Raw genomic sequence first — 22,906 nt, 5'->3', positions numbered from 1 at the left:
GAGAATAAACATCAAATTCTACCAGCCATATATTTGTTGTCCTGAATAACTTGTCTTATACACAAGCATAATAGTATACAGTAGTAACATAGTAGTTCTTAAGAAGAAGCAATGAACACAGGACAGGGCACAAATACCAACCATTTTGTGTCCTAAATTACAGTACAGAACCTCTTTGTTGCTTTGACCTCTGCTTCAGCTTGATGGGCAAGAGACAGGTTTACTGGAAGCATGTGCATAAAACTGATACAGTAACCTTTTACTCATTGCTGAGGGATTTTTAAATGTCTAGCACAACAGCATGATGTAATCTGCATAATATAATTTCTGGATGCATCATTTGAAATAAATGATGATGAAAATTTATTGAACAAAAAGGAAAAATACCCATGCACTGCATTTTTGCAATATCACTTTCATCAACAAAGTGTCAACATTTCAGGTAACTGACCTTAGAGTATGAGTATGTATGAGTCTGTGTTCACAAAGAAAGTGCACATCAGTAATCCCATTGCTCAATAGACAGGATCATTTTCTGTTGCACAAATAAATTCATTATCCATTTCCAGTGACCTCCATGAGGAGGATAATGTCATCTTCTTCAGTCACAGGAACTTGAAGTCTTCTGTAAAGGGGCCCTGGATCTTTTAGCATGGCTGTCTGAAAACACTTGGTTAATACTATATTGTAGATGAGCAGTGCCCCTGTTGAGCTGGACAATATAAAATCAAAGCTTACAGAATGAGGACATGTTTAATGTCTCATGCCACACTTTGCATCAGACACTCATTTTGAAAAGGCAGTATTGTCATCATCGCTGTAATCGAGGAGCATTTTAAAACCTCTTCCCCAGGTCAGCCCTGAAACAGCCGGCTGCATCTTCATCAACTTTGGGTGTACACTCTTTACCTCTTGGGAGAATGAGTCACCATCAAGGGTGTGGTATTCAAGTGTGAAAAAGATTGATTCAGATGCTTTGAAAATCCCCCTGAAAGGAAGTGCACCCATCTTGGTTATGAGGTTTGTGTTACGGATATGGAGTACTGTGCATTTATTGAGTACACCAAGGAGTAATCTGAGCGATCAGTGGTATGCATTTAAGTATTCTAATAACTCCTTGGAGAATTAATATCATAAAGTGTGCAGAGGGTTACATTCAGGGAGTCCTGTGATGTCATAAATATTATTTGAGTGAGTCTACTAAAGAACCATCTAAGAGGTCAGTGTTATGTGCTCAAGTGTAGCATTTGAATAAAACATTTTTGTCTTTGACCATCCTTCCATCTGCTTTCAAACGTTCCCAGTCTTTCTGCCTCACATTCCACATACAGTTTTAAAGGATTTATTTGTAAAGGTCACACTGCTTTCTTTATTTTCAAGACAACGCAAGAGAAAACAAAACAGGAAGACAATGGCACAAAGACCTTTATGTGAGGACAGTCATCCGTACACAAAGATACAGACACACAGACACACACACCTACCTCTGCATTGGAATGGATGTAAGTCACAGCGCTAGGACAGCTTTCTGCAGGGAGGAATAGCAGAGAAAGAACATGAGAGATCCCTGCAATTACGTTCTTTGTGAACATGTATTAATTCACATCAAGTTCACACACTTATGATGTCATAGAATAAAGTCAGGACACATACCTTGAATGCATACAATTCATACTGAAAATCAAACATAATAAAGACTTGTACTATAACGACTACAGACTTGAAAACTTCACTGAAATTTCTTTCAAAGATGGAACATACAATTACCATTCAGCTGCATTTGGCAATATGACATTAGGAGTTCATTAGGATCTTGTGTAATTTTTAAATTCATACCTAAATTACAAAACCTATCAATACTTAAGCTACTCTGGAAAAAAGCCCAAAGCAGTGTAATTTGTTTTACTTAAAACATTTCATTAAAAAAAAGCACATCAACCTAGTGCATTGTGCTTTTACCTTCACTCAGGTAATGTTCAAAGTAGAATCAAAGCAGGTCTGCTACAAAACTTTGCTGCAGAGAGTTCAATAGTTTTGAGTTGCAAGGCAATTTTCACTAGGCTAAGTTGTTGAAATGGCAAGAATGATTCACAACGTGATTGTGCAACAAGTACATTTGCAGTCTACTATCTGTTTTGGTTGGGGTTTGCCCACTCATTTGTAGACCACTGTGCCCAAGGTTGCATGCACACCACGCCTTTGTGCTGCTTGGCTGCCACTTCCTCCACACACCAACTGTGAGAACTTGGGGGCTGCTGCCTTTCTGAGTCACGGGTCAAGGCACATCTGAACAGGAAGAAACACCAACTGCTTGACGGTTGAAAACTATATGCACTTTTGAGAGGTATGAATTCTGTTCTTACTCTTATCTTCTTCATAATTCATGATATAGTTTAATTCTTAGGTATCTATGCACACCACAGAAAGCAGTGGACAAAAGGTCAAGGGTCTCATTACCACTGTGTGGTAATTAAGATACAGTGAATTAGTACCTTTGCCCTCGCTCAAGGCAAATGTATTAAAAAAGGCACAGAAATTGGAAGAAATCTTAATCTTGTTTTACATATGCAGTTGTACAAGATGCTACAGCTTGTTACAGCTACAGAAGCCCTAAAGGAGCAGGTCTGTGGTATTAGCAAGTACAACAAATAGCTGAAGTTACATTACAAGACCAGATGTCTTACCCAGAGCAACTTACATAGCTTATTATTTTACATGTTATCCATGTACTTAACTGAATATTTACAAAGGCAGCCCAAGGATACAACACCAGTGACCCATATGGCAATCAAACCCACCATCTTTGGGTTATAAGACCTGCTCCTTTACTCCTACAAAACATTGCACTTGGGAAGAAAGCATTATGGATGGACAGATCCACAGTTATTCAGGTCAATTAAATGATAGTTTGTACATTGAGGGTGGAGATTCAACACTCTTTCTGTACCGTGTGGCAGGGGAAGTCATTACATGCATAAAGCTTTCACTTCTCACAGAGCTGGGGAGCACCATGCAAATAAGAATCAGGGACACATGGCAAGTGAAATGACCTTGTTTATGTTTGCTTGAAATAATCCAAAATCTCAACCACTCCTGCACTCAAGCAGCCATTTTTAAAGCAACCAGACTGTTGGGTCTAGCAGCACAGGAACAAATACTGAGAACTGCAGTCCCTTAATCCATTTGTAAAAACTGGGTTCAGGAATACAGTTCCATCACAGGCAGTTTTGCTGAATGTGTCCTCTTCCTCCTCCTTGTCCTGTTTGCAGGTTTAAAGGGGTGACAGTGGCTCAGGAGGTAGAGCAGTTGACTGGGGATTGGAAGGTCCCTGGTTTGAATCTGGCTCATCCTGGCAGAGTGTCGAAGTGTCCTTGAGCAAGACACTGAACCCCCAACAGCTCCCAGTGGCCAGTTGGTAAGCCTGTATAGCAGCCTCTGCCACTGGTAGGTAGATGTGAGGCATATAACTGTAAAGTGCTTTGAGTACTCAAATGAATAGAAAAGCGCTATATAAATGCAGTCCATTTACATTTACCAATTTAAAAAGCAGACAAAATCTTCATTTCTTTCTTTACTGATTCACATGTTAAGGGGTATCAGGTCACGGATCAACAGGATTATTCCTACTGATCACTTTTTTCTGCCAATTTTCATTTACTTTCATGTTGCCAAATAAATATTCAAAAGGACATCACAATGTATACCCCCAATCACATATATCATGTTTAACAGTACATCTGCTGAGAGCCATCTCAGAGCAGTCATTCCAAACAGATGTATACAATCTAATCAAAATCTAATCCAGGAATGTGCTTAATCTCAAAGTTTTTGGAAGGCCCCCTCCAGTAAAAGGTGGAGCGTGTCCATCACACGCTTACAAGTTTTAGTGCAACAAATATAAATTTACACACACACACACAAACACACTCACATACACACACACACACACACACACACACACTTTTACTTTTACAATTTCAAATGTGTCTCAGATACACAGACACGACAATGTAAAAAATGACAATGTTAGCAGGTTTATACCACACAGATTGGCCTGCAGAACATTCAGCAGCATAAGACAATGATACAGCTGTGAACAGGGTAGTGCAACTGAAAGAAAATACATTACACACTTACAATGTCTGCGCATCTGTTCAGCAATGCAACAGCACAGCATGCAGTACACATGCTGGACACTGAGTGTACCTTCAGTCCAGTCTGAGGCCAGAAACTAATACAAACCTGAGAGTCCATAACATAACTTTGGAGGCTGAAAAGCATCTAGAGTTCTTCTAAAGTCTCACTGGATTACACTCAACTCAAGGAGCTTGTGCCAAACTAGAGGGACAGTATTTTCCATACAAATACTAACATGTTGCTCCACTTTGGTCCTCATTCTATGACAAGGGCCATACAAATGTTCCTTTCTTTTCGGTCAGAGTCCATCCACTTTTTTTTGTCCCCAGTATCCTGGATTTTCCGTAATGTCATGTGACATGATACCACCTAGGAGTCCAAACCTGTATGAACTGACGAATTGGTCCAGGGATAAGATCAAGTTAAGGACCCTCCAGATGACCTGGAGAGGGAAGAGAGGTATCCACTGTTTGGTCCACCAAAGATGAAGCTTTGGCTTTCTCACAGGGAGCAAGGGAAACGGCTAACCAACTCCACTGCTTAACAGTTTTTACCTTGGTTGTCCAGGTTACTAGTAACTTAGCCATCACTTCATTTAGCAAAGACCGCTATATAACACTGGGCCAACTATACTTATACTTATACTTGGTGGCAACAGAGGAAACTATTCAGCCTTTATCCATGGAATTTTGATTTTATTTTGACAGCACATTTTCAGAACTGGTAACATCGTCTCTGTTTTCTTGTTTGTAACAAATACCCTTACTGTGCTAAATGTTGTTTCTATGTTCACAGATTTGACAGACCTGGTTTTCCTAAGGAAACCCTGCACTGTTTTAAGTTAACGTCTAACTGGAGAGCTGAAATTAATTAAGTTACAAGTACAACTAGAATTTCAGAAACTGAACCGCTCGGGTAGTGTTTTGTTGGGAATGTAAAGCACAGTCAATGGCCATTGCAAAGTTGATGTACAAAGGCCAACAAAATATTTTCATTTTGTTACAGATTCTTTTAATGTGCAGTAGTGGTTTAGTGCAGCCATTTCCCGAACTATGAAAAATGCATTCACCAACACAATAAGGCCAAGGAAGGCAGATGTGATGACTAATGAAGTGTTAGATCTTGTTACTATTCCAAGAGGTTTTGTGAAAGAGGACCAAAAAAGAACATGAGAAAATGTCCTCTGATCCATCACTGCACCATTCTGTCCTTGAGATATTTCTCTAGCAAACTGGCTCCAAATTTGACTCTGCTTCTCACTGCCTGCACAGCATGATCTGAAGTTTAATGTCACAAATGAATAACACATTGCCTCCAAGTTTTGTCTCCAAAACGATACTCCACATCTAAATCCACCTTTCCATGCATCTCACAGTCCCCACTTTAAAATGACTCAGTTTGTGATTACCCACGGTTATACCTATATTAATGACACAAACAGATGAGAAATACGATGAGAAAGATAATGCCTTCCCAGAGACCACGATTTGCGGCTCGCTGTTCTCCTTGTCCTGTTGTCACAGAGTGTGTCACAATACTAAATATTTATACTGTTGTAAGTGTATTTAAATATTTAAAGATTACAGTATAACACTACTAATATCTTGTGATTATTTCAATATATTTTGATCTTGCATTTTTTATTAAAAACTTCGACTTCTAGCCCACACTTAGGAACCCCTGCTCATATAACATTGTGTCGATGGGAACAGGATTCAATTCACAAAAGTTTATGATGGGGTACACAGGAACTCCTAGTCTTAAAAGTTGGGGTTTCCTGAACATTAACATATGGCAGATTCATCTAATGTAGGGAAGGAAGAACAAAGCTTCATGACCCCAATAATGGGTAGAGTTACCATGTCCATCACTGACTTGTATGAACCAATCAAAAGACTTCAAGAGTCACTGCTCCACCCATTCTCACTCTACCATCTCTACAAATCAAACACCTGGGTGGGAGAAAAGGAGGAGGAAACCGTTTCCTCCTTATGACAACACAGGACACATGAGAATTACTGGGTATGAGTTTCCCCTCCATTCCACACCTCCAGAAGATCTACCAAAATCTAAGCCACAACCTTTGCCAGAAAAAAAAGCTTCTTGTAAACAAAACCATCAAAATTATAACTAATATAACTATCAAAAATATAACTAACTTTTGTTACAACCTAATAGAGGTGTTTAATTACAGGAAATTAAGGAACACAAAAGAGCTTATGGCATCTAACTTTGGTTGGCGGTTTCGTTCAGCTTGGTCTCCCACTTCTCCAAGAAATCCTGCATGTCATTGTTGAAGGTGTCAATGCCTTTCCCCAACAGGTGAACCCCATCAGGCCAGTAGAGGCCTGTGTCCGAACCGGGCCGGATCTGGTGGTGGGTCGCCAGCTCGGCGATGTTCGTGTGCACCTTCTTGTTGACCGAGACGCGGGTGCTCTCCATGGCTTCGGCACCCTCCGTGGTCCTCCAGGAGCGACGCAGCAGGATGTCCGACCACACCAGCAGGCACTGCGGGAAAATGCTCTTCAGGGAGGTCAGGTCCTTCTTCATGGCGGCCAGCAGGCCCTTGGGGTCGGTCTTGCCCAGGTCGTTGCCGCCCAGGTGCAGGATGATGACGTCCGGGTTGGGCCAGCTGCCCTTCAGCTTCAGCAGCAGCGGGAGCAGCTGCTCCCAGGTCATGCCCTGCATCCCCTTCCACCAGACGCGCACGCAGCTGGAGTCCATACCAAGCTGCTTGCCGTACTCGGGTGACTTGGCTCTCTTCTCTGCCCAAAACACGAGCGAGTGGCCACAAATCCACACATTCTTTACCTCTGTGCAGGTCTTACCTGCAAAAATGGAACACAGCACATGTTAACCTCGCGGGCCAGGCTGCTGGGTGGCAGGGCGGCCCCTCCTCCTTCGGAGCGCTGCAACTCGCTCCTGTCCTTCAGCTCGCTAAACAGACCAGCGCAACAAAGGGGTGAAATTTGAATGAGAATGCAACAGTACATGAAAGAAACTGGGCCCTTCTGAAATCTAAATATGGTAAGAGCATTATATATAACTGAAATAGGCCTACTGTGGCGGATATCCCCCTGGTCTGGGCCAGCATTGCCTAGCAACAAGACTGTCTGCCAGCCTCATCAGGGGAGCCCACAATACTGAGTCATACTGGTTTTCCTCCATACTTTGAAGCCTTCTGGAAAATAATAAGTTCTTACATAGTCTGATGTAATTAAGTTTGGTTTATTGCATATGGTGATCAGTCACATACAGTAAATTGGGTTGGTCTGCGGAGCAACAGATTACAATACATTCACTAGCACATCCCCAAGCATCCTGCTCCCCCCCTCCTTTATGTGTTTCTGTTCGGGCTCTTCGTTGTACGTCAACGTTGCTGGGAGCTGTGGCCACTGTAACTGCTGCTGCTTTATCCATCCAAGACGTGTGAAATCATAAAGTCCGAATTTAGAGCAGAAAATGACCTGTCTTTCAGGATAGCGCCAGCGCTAGTTTACCTGTGCAAAACATCACAAAACAGGACTGCACTCTCCAAACTTAGCGTGTCAAATACACAGGCCAGCTACCTATCCACTCACGATATTGCCTGTCACATTAGGCAATGTTTAGCGCACAAGCTTTCAAAACAGATGTTTTCACAGAACGTTGACAAGTCCACAAACTGCAACATGGACAGAATTTTCAATGTAACTCGAGTTACATTGAAATACAATGGGAGAAGGTGGCATGACCAGGAAAAAGCAAAATAGTGCATGGAGAAGCTGGGGTGACTTCCATGGAGGAGTAATGCCAAAGGCAGTGTTCCTTCTCCAAGGTCACATATTCTGATACCTGTCCTGTAATAACTTCCAAATGCTTGTAACCTAGAATAACCCCCCGGCCTTGCTTAAACTCATAAAATCATATTAAAACCACACACACAGAATCACAGCACATTAATATAGTGCTTAATGCTTTTCAGTAGTAGTGCTTTAAGTAACAATATTGCTCAATGCTTTTCAGTAGTAGTGCTTTAAGACATACATTTCTCCACCACAAAATCAAAAATATTAAATCTGGGAAAGTAATGATGTTACACAAAAGTTATTCTCACCAATAATATTCCTCATTTTTCTTACCAATAACATTATAAACATGTAACAAAAGTGTTGTAGCTGTAGTGTAAAATTACTCAGTGAAAAGAGGAGAAACAGGAGAAACCCATACCCTTTTCTTCTGTTTGGCCGTGATATCATCCTCGGAAAGTGTCGCCACTTGCCTCTTCTCTGTCGCCTCCGAGGAGGCCGGTAATGGACCCGGAGAGGGAGCTGAGCTTTGCTCGGTTAGAGGCACTTCTTTCAAAGCCGATACTTTTCTTCGCCTTTCTTTTGCAACACCTGTTGACCGTTTTGATGACTCGAAGGCAGCGAGACTTGGTGGGGGGTAACTCCTTGACTTGCTTTCCCCCGTCCCCTGCACTGCCCGCTAGGGCTTGGGAAGCAACAAAAATGGCACCCCCCAACGATGCTTGGGGTATGATGGGGGCCCTTGTCAATGGATGCATGGGGTAGTGGGGTACAGCCCCAGCAAAAGGCAGGACTGCAGAAGGCAGCTGCCCAACAAACGGGGGCAGAGGCACAGAGGACAGACTTGCGTACGCTGGGGGCAGCCCATGGGGCAGCCCCATGGGGGAAGCTAAAGGCACCTGAGGAACGGTGGGGGATGTAAAGAACTGAGAGAGCCCATTGGGATCAACTGAAAACGGTGGGGCCGGTCCCACAAAGGACTCTGGGTGTTGTGAGAAAGCCTGGGGTGACTGCACATCCGAATGGGGGGGCACATGATCCCAGCTCGTAGGCACGGTGCCGCCATGTTGGTTGTATGGGTGTTCATGCTGACCACCCTCATACATGGGGTACAACTCTGAGGACGTGTGAAGATATTGGGTGGCAGAGGGAGGCACGGATTCTTGGGTGTGTTGGACGGTCCTTGAGTCGATGTGAACCTCTCGATGACTCCTCTGGTTATGAGTGCTGCCGTGTTCTAGGGTGCTCGAGTAGCTCATATAGACCTCCCTCCTTGATGACTGGACAGGAGAAACGGAGCGGGTCTGTTCGGACTCGGGTGGTTTGGCCTTCAGCTTCTTGCCATAGAGTCGCTCCTGTGTCCTGTCCGTCAGCTTGCTGACCTCCGCCGTGTCGAGGTCCAGGCCGATGGTCTGGAGCAGGCTCTGGATCTTGTCGTAGTGCTGCATCTTGTCCTCTCCGTTCGCCACCGAGAGGGGCTTCTCCGCCGCTGGCCAAGATGGGCTTGGTCCTCTGTGCTTCCTGTCTGGTGGCACCGAGGTTTCCTGTTCATCTTCATCCCCAAACGCCCTCTCGCCATACAGGAACCGCTCCTCATCCTCCACATCCCCTTCCTTCCAGTACGGCTCCTCCTCCTGCACCCCGTGCTTCATCCTTACGATGCGGGAAAATCCGATGCCGTCCTGGCAAGCCCTCTCATGGGGCAGGAGGAAGTCCTGGCTGCTCTCTCCAAGGTCCTCTTGCTCCTCTGGCCTTCTCCCATACGAATCCTTGTAAGGGTCTCGGTCCTTGTAGGGAACCTCATTCTGCGGAAGCTGGTGGGCCGTCTGCTTCTCATAGGCAGCCGTCTCCTCCTTGGTCTCTCTAACCAGGGTGGTGAGGAGGTTTACATCCACCCCTTTGTTGAGGATTCGGAGGAATCGGTCAAACTGGGTGGAAATGTTGCTCTTAGGAGCCGGTTCACGGTCGGGAGGGGAATGGCAAACAGGGGGCTGGTCAACAGATGATTGGCTGTGAGTAGGAGGATGGGGGGGGATCTGATGGGGTGCAGACTTTTCGAGAGGGGGATGATGGACAGGTACGTGCTGGGATACAGGGTGGCCGAGGGAAGGATGGCCAGATGGCTCACTGAAATGAGAGTAGCGAACAGAGATTTGGTGAAGTGAATGATCGCCAGGGGGCTGGTCAAGATGTGACTGGGAAAGGAAATTTTGGTCGAGAGATGGTTTTTTGGTGAATTCAGTCTGTAGAGAAGAGAAACAATATGACCTATGAACAATTCCATTCCATTTTTGCAAGCAACATTTACGACATGAATGGTCACAAGGCATTCATCTTTATTGCAAAAGAGTACTCACAGATTTCTGACATTTCTAACAGGTCATTTGAGGACCACACTTGAATTGCAATTATACAATTTTTATCAAAAATTAACCTATAACAAAGATGGATTAACCATGATCAGTCCTGATTTTAATGTAGAGGGAAACTCACGAGCAAATCAAATGAATCACACAAATAAAAAGTAAACTACAACAGACCTGTAGGTAGTTGTCCAACTCAAAAGGTTCAGCCCGTTTCTTCAGGATGGGTCCAGGGGTGGATCTAACGTCTTTAAGGGGCGTGTCATGTTCAGACTCCAGAGGCAGCCTGCACTGGTAGTACGCATTGTCTGTGGGGAGGTGGGAATCATAGTCCTGCTCTTCTCTGGGATGGACCTTCGGGGTTAGACCTTTCTGCTCCATCGCTATGATAGCTCTCTTTCGGGCAATCTGCTCTTCAAGTAGCTCCAGCTCTCTCTTCTTCCTGACTAGCTCATCGTCCAAGATATCATTGCGTCTGGGTACTTCCTGAGCTGACTGATCAAGTTGCACCGTGTGTGGGGCCTCTCTGCTCCTGTCCCTCACAATGGAATGCCCAGCGTGGGCATCGTTTGTGCTTCTCTTCCTTCTGCTGCCACCATCCCACGCAGGGCTCGGGCTCCTGCTCCGCCTCCTGGCCTGATTGGCTGCCCGCTCCCTGCTGTCACTGCGTCTCCCGTAGCGGACGCTGGTGCGCTCCCGGCTGCGGCTGCGGCTCCACCTCCTGCTCCCCCGGCCGCTCCTCTCCCTGCTGCGGCTTCGGCTCCGGCTCCAGCTGCACTTGCACTCGTACCTGTGGCCCCACTCCCTGCTGCGGCTCCTGCTCCGCCCCCTGGTGTGCTCGCCCGCTGGACTCCGCTGCCTCCAGCTCCGGCTGCTCCACCTCCTCTCCATGCTCCCGCTGCGCTCTCTGTGCCCGCCCTCTCCTTTCGGCTCCGCCTCCACCTCGGCCAGCAGTGAGGCGCTCTCCGATTTCAGGGGAACTGAGTTGATGTCGTCTGGCTTACCTGAGCTGCATTCCTCTTCCAGGGGGTCTCTAAAGAAATATTGCAGAATAAATCAACTCCTCTGTTCAGAGTAAGCAAGCCAACATTAGTTTCAAAGCGTAGTGCCATGACTTCTTGAGTGATTGTTACTGTAGGTGTTACATCAGTCTAACCACTGAGGACACATTATCTGCTCCACACAGTAAAACTCACACAGGCTCTTGTGGGAAATCTTCTATGCTGAAGGACTCGATTTCAACCTTCAGGTTTTTCATGTCCTCATTCACTGAGTCTCTCAACAGTTTGATGGTCATTTTCTTCTGTGTATAGGTGCGCACAGAGGAATCAAGAAAGGTGAAAGGTCAAAGTTGGAACTGAAATTGAGCCACTTCATTGATGCACTTCACACAGGAGAACATCTTATTGCGATAAATGAACTTAGGTTCTCAGTCACCATCCAAAGACTCATCCAAAGACAGGGTTTTCCCTACCATAAAGAGGATTAGGCGCTGCACCTAAGCGTTTTTGCGGAGCGCCTTAAGCCGAATGAATGTAAGAAGGCATTTAGGCATTTATTCATCAGAATTAATGTAAAAACCACGGTGAGAGTTCTATGCGCTGACAAAAAAAAAAAACAGAGAGGTGGCTTGATCTCAAACGGAAAGGTAAACTGGCAACAGGAATGACCTGTCAATCAACAATCAGTGTTTGGAGGAACGTTTGTGTGATTGGTGTGTGACAGATGCTCATTGCCAAGCTAATCAAACAGCTGATTGGATATTTCTGTGTACCGTCAACTCGGGATAGTAGTTACAACCATCGACTCGGATAAGCAAGTTGCAAGCCATAGATAAGGTAAGCCTCAAAGAATAAATGAAGTATAAACTTCTTTTGTTAGGGAGTAATTCTTGTGGATGTTAACAATAGCGATAGCAGATAGAGAGAAGATATAACTAATGTAGCCTATTTTACAACTCAAGAAATTGCTAACCTAGCTAACTTACACAGATATTCATGAACTGAATTAAGTTACATTAGTCAGCGAAGCTAGTCAGTTGACGTTACATAAAGATGAGGTATCTTTATGTAACGTCAACTAACTGAACTGAACTAACATTAGTGTCAGTGCTCCCGCCCCCTAGCTGTTGTGTTTTTGTTTTTCCCTGCCCATGTGCTTTTGTTTTCCTTGTGTTCTAGCCCTGCCCCACTCTCCACCCTGTCTCCGCCCACTCGATCATCTCCTCCTGCCTGCCAACACACCTGCTTCCCATCATCTCATCAGCCCAGCCCTATATCTACCCTGCTTGTCTCTGTCTTGTTGCCAGTTCGTCGCAGTGTGTTTGTACCTGTCTTGGGCCCGCCAAAAAAAAAAAAAAAAGAGGATGTTCCAAAATGCAGTTGAGAGCGTCCTTTAATTGTTACCATAACTTATACTAACCTAAAGTTAACGTTAGGTAACAGGCTAGTTTTGCTAGGGACTGAAATAAACACAAATACCAACCAGAAACTCTTAGGACCTGTCCATTTTTACTCCACAAATGAATATTGGTGATCCAGTTTAACTGTCATGTCATATATTTCACTGTGCTGGGATTTGACAGTAAAAGGAAGTTATAACATTTGTATTTGACTGGCTGTTGAGCTCAGATATCAACAATCTTTCACCAGGATTGAGGACTACACCTTTAAAATCAGTTTCATTTTTAGGTCAAGACCCCACTGAGAACCAAGCTGACTGATGGTCACCTGGAAGTTTGCTGCCAGGTGGCCATTGATGGACCTCAGCCTGGGATGTTGGACTACAAAAGATTCATTAGAAGATTTTACAGGGCCAACAAAGCTAGGAAAGTGAAGTGTTCAAAAGAGGGCTGTGATATTTGCAGTTGAAATAAATGTTGAAATAAATCAAGAAATTCTCTGTCTCCTTTATGTCCTTTGGTTGCATTTTCAAAATAATTACATATGTATTTCAACGTTTATTCTTCGTATGTGTACAAATTAAGGTAATCCACATATATTTTCATTAAATCTCAAACATGTTATTTGCTGAAATGAATAGACTTTTGACTGTAAGTACAGTAAGTGTTGTCAGCTTTCTTTCACAAATATGGTAAGGATAATGGTTGAAAACAATGTGGAAAAAAAACTTAAAATAACTTAAAATTTCCTTTGAACACTTTCAAACCCCCCAACCACCACCACCTCCTGGAACCCAGACAGCACCTAAGCCCTCTGAAAACCTAGGGAAACCACTGAAAGACATTATATAATCAAAGAAAAAAAACTGCCTTCATGCGACTAGGTACAAAAGAACAGGTACAATAGAGTGCATCAGGGTGAGAGAAAACCTTTTCCTTCCCTGCGGCTCCAAGGCCCTCCAGCTTGGGTGTGGCAGTGAAGGCAGTCCAGAGCAGTTTCCTGATTCTCACTGCTTGGTCTCCCTCCCCTGCTGATTCACTCTATGATGAACACAACATGTTCATATCAGTACAGTCCTTACGTTTGCCCTTCAAAGCATAATCAATGCAATTTAAATGCACTCATTACCATAATAATTCTAATTGAGACAATTCATTAGAGAAGAGCATCATGGGAAAAGTACATATCCAAGAGGGTTAACGGGGCATTAAGTGTCTGAAACACGTCATTCATGTTCGACCATGGAAGGAAACTTTTGCTCAGATGAAATTCGAACCCAGGGCAAATTACATATAAATCACTTAATACAACAGGTTATGCTTAAAAGGATCACATCTCTTTTTGACAATTTCAGTGGTTGAATTAAGAAATCATTGTAAGGGTTCCATGCTTTATCAAATCATGTATAAATAGCGTGCCACATAAATTATTTCATAATTACTATGTGAATTACTATGTGAATGCCCTAGTGCAGTTGATGTCCTTAAGTAAATTAATAATTTGCCAAACAACAGTTATCGCCATAAAAACTGACACTGGTGCTTTGCTAGTTGACTTTAATTTTCAGGCTGTGACGATTTCTTTGGTCTTCATGCAATCAGTGCAGGCTACTGTTACATTACATTACATTACATTACATTATTCTCATTTACTGGCCCCTAGTGTAAGAATCAAGAAAGCAGCATTTTTTTCTCCGCAGATCACATCATACTTATTTCTGCCACATCAACTGGCGCCCAGGCTCTCAGCTAATCTGCACAGTGTTTCTCAATTTTTATGCAATAGGTGCTTTGGTAATTTCTGTGAGATAAGATTTGGTTTGGTAATTTCTGTGAGATAAGATTTGGTTTTCATTAATTATGCATCATTATGCATCTGTTGAGAACTGTATTAGATTCTGTAAGTGAGCCCAAAATAATTCTCATAAACAGACTGCAAGCAAAGTTTTTAAACAGCATTAGTATAGGAATACCTCTGCTCCAGAGTTTTCATCCCTTTATGTAGTTGACACTTCTTGTAAGTGCAGTGCACTGCATCATGCGCTGATACAATTAACAGCTTACCCTTTGGAAGCCAATTCTAATTAATGCTAATCCTGTGCTACAAGTAACATATGAGTGAAGCTTTTATTATTCATTATTATCATTATTATTATTTCAGACATATATATTAATTAATTAATTAATTAATTATAATTAATTATTTGTGAGCTAACATTGAAAATAACAGACTCCTGAATCAAATTCTGTGGTTTATTTCACAAAAAAAAATCTGAATAATTTTCATTCTGGAAGACTGAGGGACATTCTAGAGAGACAGAATGATTGTACACACGTTGATAAAGTTCATTGGTTTACAAGTTTAAATATAGAAGTTTCACAACGTCTGGAGCCAGATTTCTATGCAAATTAGTCAGCTAGATAATCTTCTAGGTGTGCGGTGCTAGCGTTTGCCTCTGTTTTATTTAAATTAGCTTCAGATTACATAACAGAAAATGAGTGCAGGAAAATCATTATGACAAGAGCTTTACGAGCACAATTAACCTAACATTTTAGGCTCAGACTGCCTGCTCTCCTGTACATCACAGAGGATGTGGGTTTTACTGGACTGTTTGCATCACTCTCTCCTGTGGACCACACAACCCTGCAACTACACACCACAGTATAATATTTCAATATGAACATGAAGAGGTACGACTTGTTCAAATGATTCAAAGTAATCACACCAGAAAACTACTTTCACACAAAAAATAGAGAATAAAAGTAGATAAATATAATGTTACTTGAAAAGGCATTTCACTGCAGGAGACGGTAAACATTATCTCATTATCTCATATCTCATCTCATCACATATATTATGTTTGTTACGTATCAGTCAAAAAGGGCTAGAAGATAAATTCAGTCTTACAAATGGTAGCTGCCTTGCTAATAAATGTAAAGCATCAATGGCTAGCACATTCCCGTATTTGTATGAAAACAGCCAAAAAGCCACATTCACATAGGACTAGCACTCCTGAAATTCCCAAGACACTAACTGAAATTTTGCTCATTTCAGTAAGTGGGGTACTGTGTGAATATGCCAATCTAGCATTTTTTTCTACAACACTCCTTGACCATTTTAGCTACCATTTCTCAGCCCATCTCATGAAACCCCCTGAGGTTAGATCCGTGACTTAACATTCAATGCAGTTTACTGAGAGCAGCTTCAAAACTGCACACAGAAAAAACAGGAACACTACTAGTGAAAAGTAACAAAAATCATAAAATTATATGAATACATTTTAATGATATTAAAAAAGCTTAATATCATGTCTTTCCAGTTAACAGTACACATTTTTTTCCAAGTTTCTCCACCAATTTTGTTGTCACGTTGCAGACCCTACTTGCATGCCTGAACATTAACTAGCCACTCATTATGTACAAATCAGGTAATAGCATACGCCACAACAAACATCATAGGAGGTCACCAAAGGTGAAAAGCTAAGTTGATATGAAGCTATCAACTAAACTTCCACAGGATAGCTACTCTGTGGCTAAAAGTCGGGTGCTAACTAGGGAGACAAAAATAGCTGGCAGATTCCACAATAGGGAATTGATAACATTTTATTGATACAAATGCCATTATCGATTCTGCTTATTGGTCCGATTCATTATCGTTCCCTTATTGATTTGACTGCTGATTTGACAATTATTCCCTTATTGATTCCTGGTCAATTTTCTGTGTGGGGGAAAAAAAGTAGGCCTACACAGGTTTTCAGCATCAACGCAGCTGTTTTCTTATCTCTGAGTCTGAACACAGTGTAGAATGTCTGCCTAATAACATTTGAACATGTTAAAATAAATTGCAATGTAAATATAAATTGCAATGCAAATATAACTTGGAAAACAAATCTAAAACTGACTGATAAGCTAGATAACTAAAACTGCGAGGCACGTTGGCAACGACCACTACCACTGCAGCAATGCCTATGGTTTGCACTGTTCGCGGTTGCTCCAAACGATCAAATCAGGAAAAAAACAAGGGCTACTTTTTTGGGACTTGAAAGTAGCCCTTGTTTTTCCCCGATTTGATCGCTTGGAACAGCCATAAACTGCGCAATCCATAGGAGTCGCTGAAATGTTGGTGGTTGTCGTCAACTTGCCTTAGAACCTGCCTCCAGTTGCCAGCCCTCCATCTGGAAAGCGCGTCGGTTTGTGACGTCATATGCAAAGAACCTATCAGAACCCATTGATGAAAGGAATTGATAACCTCAGAGGCATACGATTCCGATGGATCGGACAATTTGGAACAGGAACAGGTTCTCGATTCCCATCCCTATTCCACAGTGTCAGCAGTGGTGAAAAGTACCCATGCTAGAGCAGGCAAGGCGGTGTTTGAGATTCCATTTTCCCTTTTCCCTTTTCACATTCAGCTTGTTCATAGAGGTCCATTAAAGCTCTGAGGTGCAAAAAACAGCCAGACCATTTTCAACCGTATTTGTAAAAGCCAGTACTGAATGTTACTGCATGTGTGAATGTTTTTCAAAATTACAGGAACAGTGGTAGTGTTGACAATTTGCCATTTTCAAAACTTGCATTGGTACACTTTGGAACCAGAGTTTGGACCCTAATAATACAGATTTCATTCAACTGCCACTGAAAAATGAACATAGTGCTGATTTCAAACTTCAGTGTTGAGAGGTCACTTACCGAGAGGATGGTGAACTCCACCTCATCCATCAGGTTGAGCTTGCTCTCCTCCATCACCTCCCTGAGGTGGAAAAACAGCCGCGGTTCCCACTGGCACTCAATAAACCCGAATGATTCCCTGAGGTCCACCACCACACCCTGGAGAGGGTATCAAGTGAGATTTGTAGAAATATGTAAAAAACGTGAATGTTAAAAAGAAAAAAAAACAGCCTCATCAATCATAATGACAACAGGACACACTCCAGCTGTTTTGATCTGGAACTGAACCATTTCCAACTGCTACACCAAACTAGCACAAAAACACACAACAATGAATTATTTGTTTTGTCCCCCCACTAAGAAACATCTGACCAAAAGAAAGAGAATAGCTAAATCCAGTCATCAGTTTAACAGAATCAGAACCTGTTTTCAATGGACAGGAGTCATACGAAGTGAAAATGTATACAGAATATGATATGTGAGTAATATTTTGAGATGGGGTTTACTGGACCTGTCAAGGTGTCCTAGCTATCCCATATGTTTTAGCAATCTTTGATTTCTCAGTCTCCTTTCTGCACAGGTAATGGGTGAAGACCTAAATAAAAAGGTACCAACTTGAGGACACCATTCACCCTCCCCCGAGCATAACGTTACCTTCTCTCGCTGCTCCTTGGACTGGCTGAAGGTGTCGGGCAGGATCTCGATGTTGGTGGCGCGCTCCACCTTGGTTCCGCGGTTGGTGGAGATGTTGAACTGGACGCGGTCGCCCTGCATCATGGTGGCCTCTGAGAGCACATCGTCCGGGCCGAACGGCAGCTCCTGCTCCACACTGGCCACCCTGGTGACCAGGAGGCCCGGCTGGGGGTCAGGCTCGCTGTCCACCTACAAGGAAAAGAGAGGAGCCCTTCAAATGTTCTTGGCAGTCAGCAAGCAAACTACAGAGAGCTACAAACGCTGTTTGCAGTTCAAGTTTTGATTCAAGATTTTGGACACAGTCATGTAGTACAAAAACATTTAAGATCATCATCCTGACTATGAATAAATCAATCACATTTAATATTTGCCATCTGTTACCATGTGGTTTGTGTCATCAGTGACACAATAATCACCGAAACAAAATGAGCTGTCAAAGGTAACCCAACGCAACAGTGTGATTCACCACACTCAATAGACTATACAATATATGGCAGTTCGCTGCCAATATGAATCACCTCCAGACTGCCCATTCTATGACGTACCTGCTTTCTCTCTGACACTTTGTGGATTGCTTTGATGACTGTTCCCTCATACTGCTCGCTGCTGACATCCTCGAAGACCACAGTCCTTTGGGGCAGCACTTCTGAGGTCACTGGCTTCCACTAGATGGTAAAGATGATAAAGCCCGTGGTGAAAAGGAGCCTGAACATAACGGGGAAAAGTGTGACTTAGTGCTAAGGACAATGGCCCATAACCCAAAGGTTGTTGATTCGATTCCCACAAGGGCCACTGTTAGGCACTTCGGCAATTTACTTAACCCAAACTGCCTCAGTAAATATCCAGCTGTGTAAGTGGACAACGTGTACACCACTCTGGATAAGTGCGTCTACCAAGCAAACATAATGTCATTCTGGTATCCCCTGGCTTTTAGATTTCACCAATCACATTAATGCACTGCCATCATATTCAAAACCACAGTTTGTGCAGTGTGATATTGAATATGATGGCAGTGTAGATTTTTCTCACACCCAGTGGGATCAAACTGAAAGAGAAGCTTTACAGCAAGAATAAGTTACTGTACCTACACCTAATGTTTTATCCAGGCCAAAAGCAAATAGGGAGGTCCCTTTTGCCTAATTTCTCCCAGGTGTTGGTGACTGCATACAAGGCTCTCTCTCACCTTGCCCTTCTCCAGGGTCAGGCTCGCAGAGGGCCCTTCCATCCTTATGACCTCTGCGATCTTCTCCCTGGTCTTGCTTCCGAATGTCACCGTGCCCTCCGGCAGCTTCCTCACACGCACCGCCTTACGCTGATCCAAGCCCTTTGTCTGCAGGGACAAAAAAAGGGTATAGTGTTCAACTTATGAGAGAAAACAGAACAAGAAAACATCATCACTTAAGCCTGCAATCATTTGTTTATAGAAATATAAAAAACAGTACATAAATTTGATGCTTCAAAGGGTATTTAATTCAGTGGAGTAGAGTAAATCTTTATTGTCCCTGAGGGGCAGTTTGGATACAGCAGATATCAAATACGCTTCATAAAGGACACAACAACGACTATGCACCAGGATCACACTATCAATAAAAAATAAAAGAAATACAGCAAAGAACAACTGTATAACAAAAATACATAACCACAATCAATAAATAAATTATATTTACCAACTACTGAAAAGTTCACTATAGATGGCTACATCCTGGAAACTTCCCCTACATTTTATTCATAAAGTCGATGGCTGATGAAATTAAAGAGTTTGTGAATTGGGCAGCAGGGGGCATCGTGGGCTCATATATGAAAGGTTGCGGGTTCTATTCCCCACTGGGACACTGCTGCTGTACCCTTGGTCTCAGTAAATATCCAGCTGTATAAATGGACAGAGCTGTAACCTATCCAAGTTGCTCTGGTTAAGTGTGTCTGCTGAATGACAATAACATAATGTAATGTAAATCTATTGGTTCTACACTTAGGGAGTCCATACCTGCACCTCAAGCAGGAGCAGCTGGAACTCACTGGAGAGACAGTGCTGAGAGAACATAAGAACGGGCTGTACCTTGCAAGTAACTCTCACCTTATTCAGGTATGAGAGGTCATTGAGGTTAGCAACAATGATCTTACAGCACAACTTTACAAAACCTCCCATTTTGATCCTATTCTTTATGCTCAGATTCCCAAACAAGCACAACATGGAAAATGTTAACACTGATTCAACAGCTCCTGCAAGTCACCACAGAGCCAGCATCTCTTCAATCCCTCTCTTCATCTGAGGAAAGTGCTGCCTGTTTTGCAGCAAAATGCAACAGTAATGTCTGGTTCAGTGGACTATATCAATCTTTACAGAACAAATTTGCTTAGATCAACTGATGGAATGTTCTTCCTGGGTTTAACGTATCATTGGATAAAGCTTCCCGATCACCTACAGTTATCAAAAACGCTACTTCCTTACAATGACAACCAAATGAAACGGAACAGTAACACATCATCAATGGTCACACAAGGGTAGAATGACAGAAAATCGAAGATGAAATCCAATTCTGGAACGGCATAATGCAGTTTTTTTACCTGTTATCACCTGTCTGAGGACTGGCAGCACATGCACAAAGCAGTTTATCAAACAAGCAATTTTCATAAACACCACCTTCTTCATTTACATCCCTCAAACAAATAACTAACTCATGTGGAGCGTTCGTGCTGGTTCAGAAGAGCAAAGCCTTATTCTCGTACTCCAGAGGAGAGTCAACACATTCACACAAGACAGGAGATGCAGTTCCTCTTATCCTCTTGTTTTGACTATCTAATGCAGCTGGTTCACCGGTGTCCTTGTGGTAAGGCGTGGTGACCCTTGGAAGAAAAATGTGAGTGTGATCTCTGATGATTCATGTAGAATGTAAATGATGACCCTTGTGCTGTTTCCTGAAGCTGCATGTAGCCTGTTGCTGACCTGAGAACTATTTTGTGTAACTGAATGTACTGCTGATATTAGCAAGGTGCCTCCCGGCCAGGAGGATTTTCATCTGCATATGCTAGCATTATCTAGGTCTCTCTGCCCAGCAACAAGGAAACCTAAGAACCAGAACCAGCTTTGAGCAGCTCTATAGAACCAAAACAGGAAGATAATTTTACATTTATTCATTTGGCAGACACTTTTATCCAAAGCGACTTACATAGGTTACAGTTCTTTACAATGTTATCCATTTATACAGCTGAATATTTACTGAGGCAACTGTGGGTTAAGTACCTTGCCCAAGGGTACAACAGCAGTGTCCCAGCGGGGATCGAACCGGCAACCTTTCAGTTACGAGTCCGGCTCCTTAACCACTATGCTACACTGCTGCCCATAATAAAGGAAGTCACACTGTGTATGTGTGTCATAAATAACACAATAAATGACATACTCCTGAAGGAAGACCATATTTAAGAGAATGTATCTAACAACATAGCAGAGTTAATAAACTCATGAGCCAATAAACTCATGATGTATTGAAGGGGCCACACTGATGGGTCATTAGAAGCATTAGCAACTTAATTGAACAGCATTTATCAGCTGTTCAATTATCTAGGGCTTAGTAGAAATGACTAAATTACTATTTAAGCAGCACCAAGACAGCTGCCCCAACTTTAAGACCTTAAATACTTAATTGAAGTTTAAATGAAGCACTTAATGAAGCACTATCACTTACACCTTTTCTATGCAACAACTCACCTACACCTTCAATTTACATTTACATATGTCCTAAACTCTGTTTTCCATTTTTTTTTTATTATTATTTTAAAGGTTTAACGCACTTGTGTCTCTACAAACTAGCTTGTACCTTGTCTGGCCAACTATTGAAACTTGGTCATGCAGCATTTATAATATTGGGACTTGCTTGTGGTGTACTCTACCTCACTTGTAAGTTGCTTTGGATAAAAGCATCTGTCAAATGAATAAATGTAAATGTAAATGTACCTACCAAAACATTTATTTCAAAAAGGTTTAAACCAGATCAGTCAATGGATCTTACATACAGACCAGGTTGATCCATGAACAGCTGCAATTAAATCAGGGGCTCAGTTAGAACACGCATAGTGTCAAAAACAAACATACTGTGTTAATTGAATACAGAAATATAACACCTTTCTGGACATTTAAAACCACCATAAGAGGCTCTCGGACAATTCAGAAGGGTGGTAGTTTCCAATTACTGTGTGTGATTTCTCTCTGAATGGGTTGTGTCAGGCTAAGTATTAATTACAGCACTGTAATCAACCTTCTATAATATCACATGTTAACAACTTCCAGAATATCTGTGGGATAAATAATAAAGAACAGGCTCTCCTTCACTTATAGGATACAGCGGAGGACTGGGTGATATAAAGAGATAAATCAACTTCTCAGCATCAAAAGTGATGGCCTGATCTTGACAATGTGTTTTTGATAAGACAGTTTTGTGATTTGTTGAGGGACTCAATACATTAATCAAGTGCTCACCGGGACAACCGTGAACTCCACTTTCTCCATGATGCTAAGATCTGCGTCGTCCAGGTTCTCATTGGCATCAAAGCAAATTTTGCCCAACTGTTCCGACATGATGGACCCAGAGCCATCCTCCATGCTCATGACGACACCCTGCAGGAAGTGGGTTGGAGGTTAGACATGAATTGCATTTTGGGAAATGCAGTCCGTTGTGTATCTGTGTGGGTATATGTCAATGGGATCCAGTTTTTTTAGCATCCCTCTGATTACATTTCTTTTCTGTCAAGAAAATCAGATGTGTGATGGGCTGGACACATCCCCCAGGTATTTGAAAGGCAAGCAAAAAGTGACTCATATCACACACAGATTTTTGTGTGCCTGGGCGTCCCCATCTATG

General features: G+C 42.6%; 1 protein-coding gene across 1 annotated transcript; it reads right to left on the bottom strand.

Moving 5' to 3' along the window:
* Positions 1-6,363: 6,363 nt before the first annotated feature.
* On the bottom strand, positions 6,364-11,648 carry LOC118790376 (serine/arginine repetitive matrix protein 2-like). Its single transcript, XM_036547282.1, has 5 exons — positions 11,485-11,648; positions 10,466-11,321; positions 9,125-10,168; positions 8,770-8,824; positions 6,364-6,965 (listed from the first exon to the last, which is right to left on the bottom strand). Exons 1-5 carry the CDS (start codon positions 11,583-11,585, stop codon positions 6,364-6,366), a joined length of 2,658 nt encoding a protein of 885 aa, XP_036403175.1. The 5' UTR covers positions 11,586-11,648.
* Positions 11,649-22,906: the final 11,258 nt, after the last annotated feature.

The sequence above is a fragment of the Megalops cyprinoides genome, chromosome 15 (genome assembly GCF_013368585.1).
Source record: "Megalops cyprinoides isolate fMegCyp1 chromosome 15, fMegCyp1.pri, whole genome shotgun sequence".
NCBI classification, from domain to species: Eukaryota; Metazoa; Chordata; class Actinopteri; order Elopiformes; family Megalopidae; genus Megalops; species Megalops cyprinoides.
The sequence above is the reverse complement of the archived record's forward strand: the minus strand, read 5'-3'. Positions and strand labels throughout refer to the sequence as shown.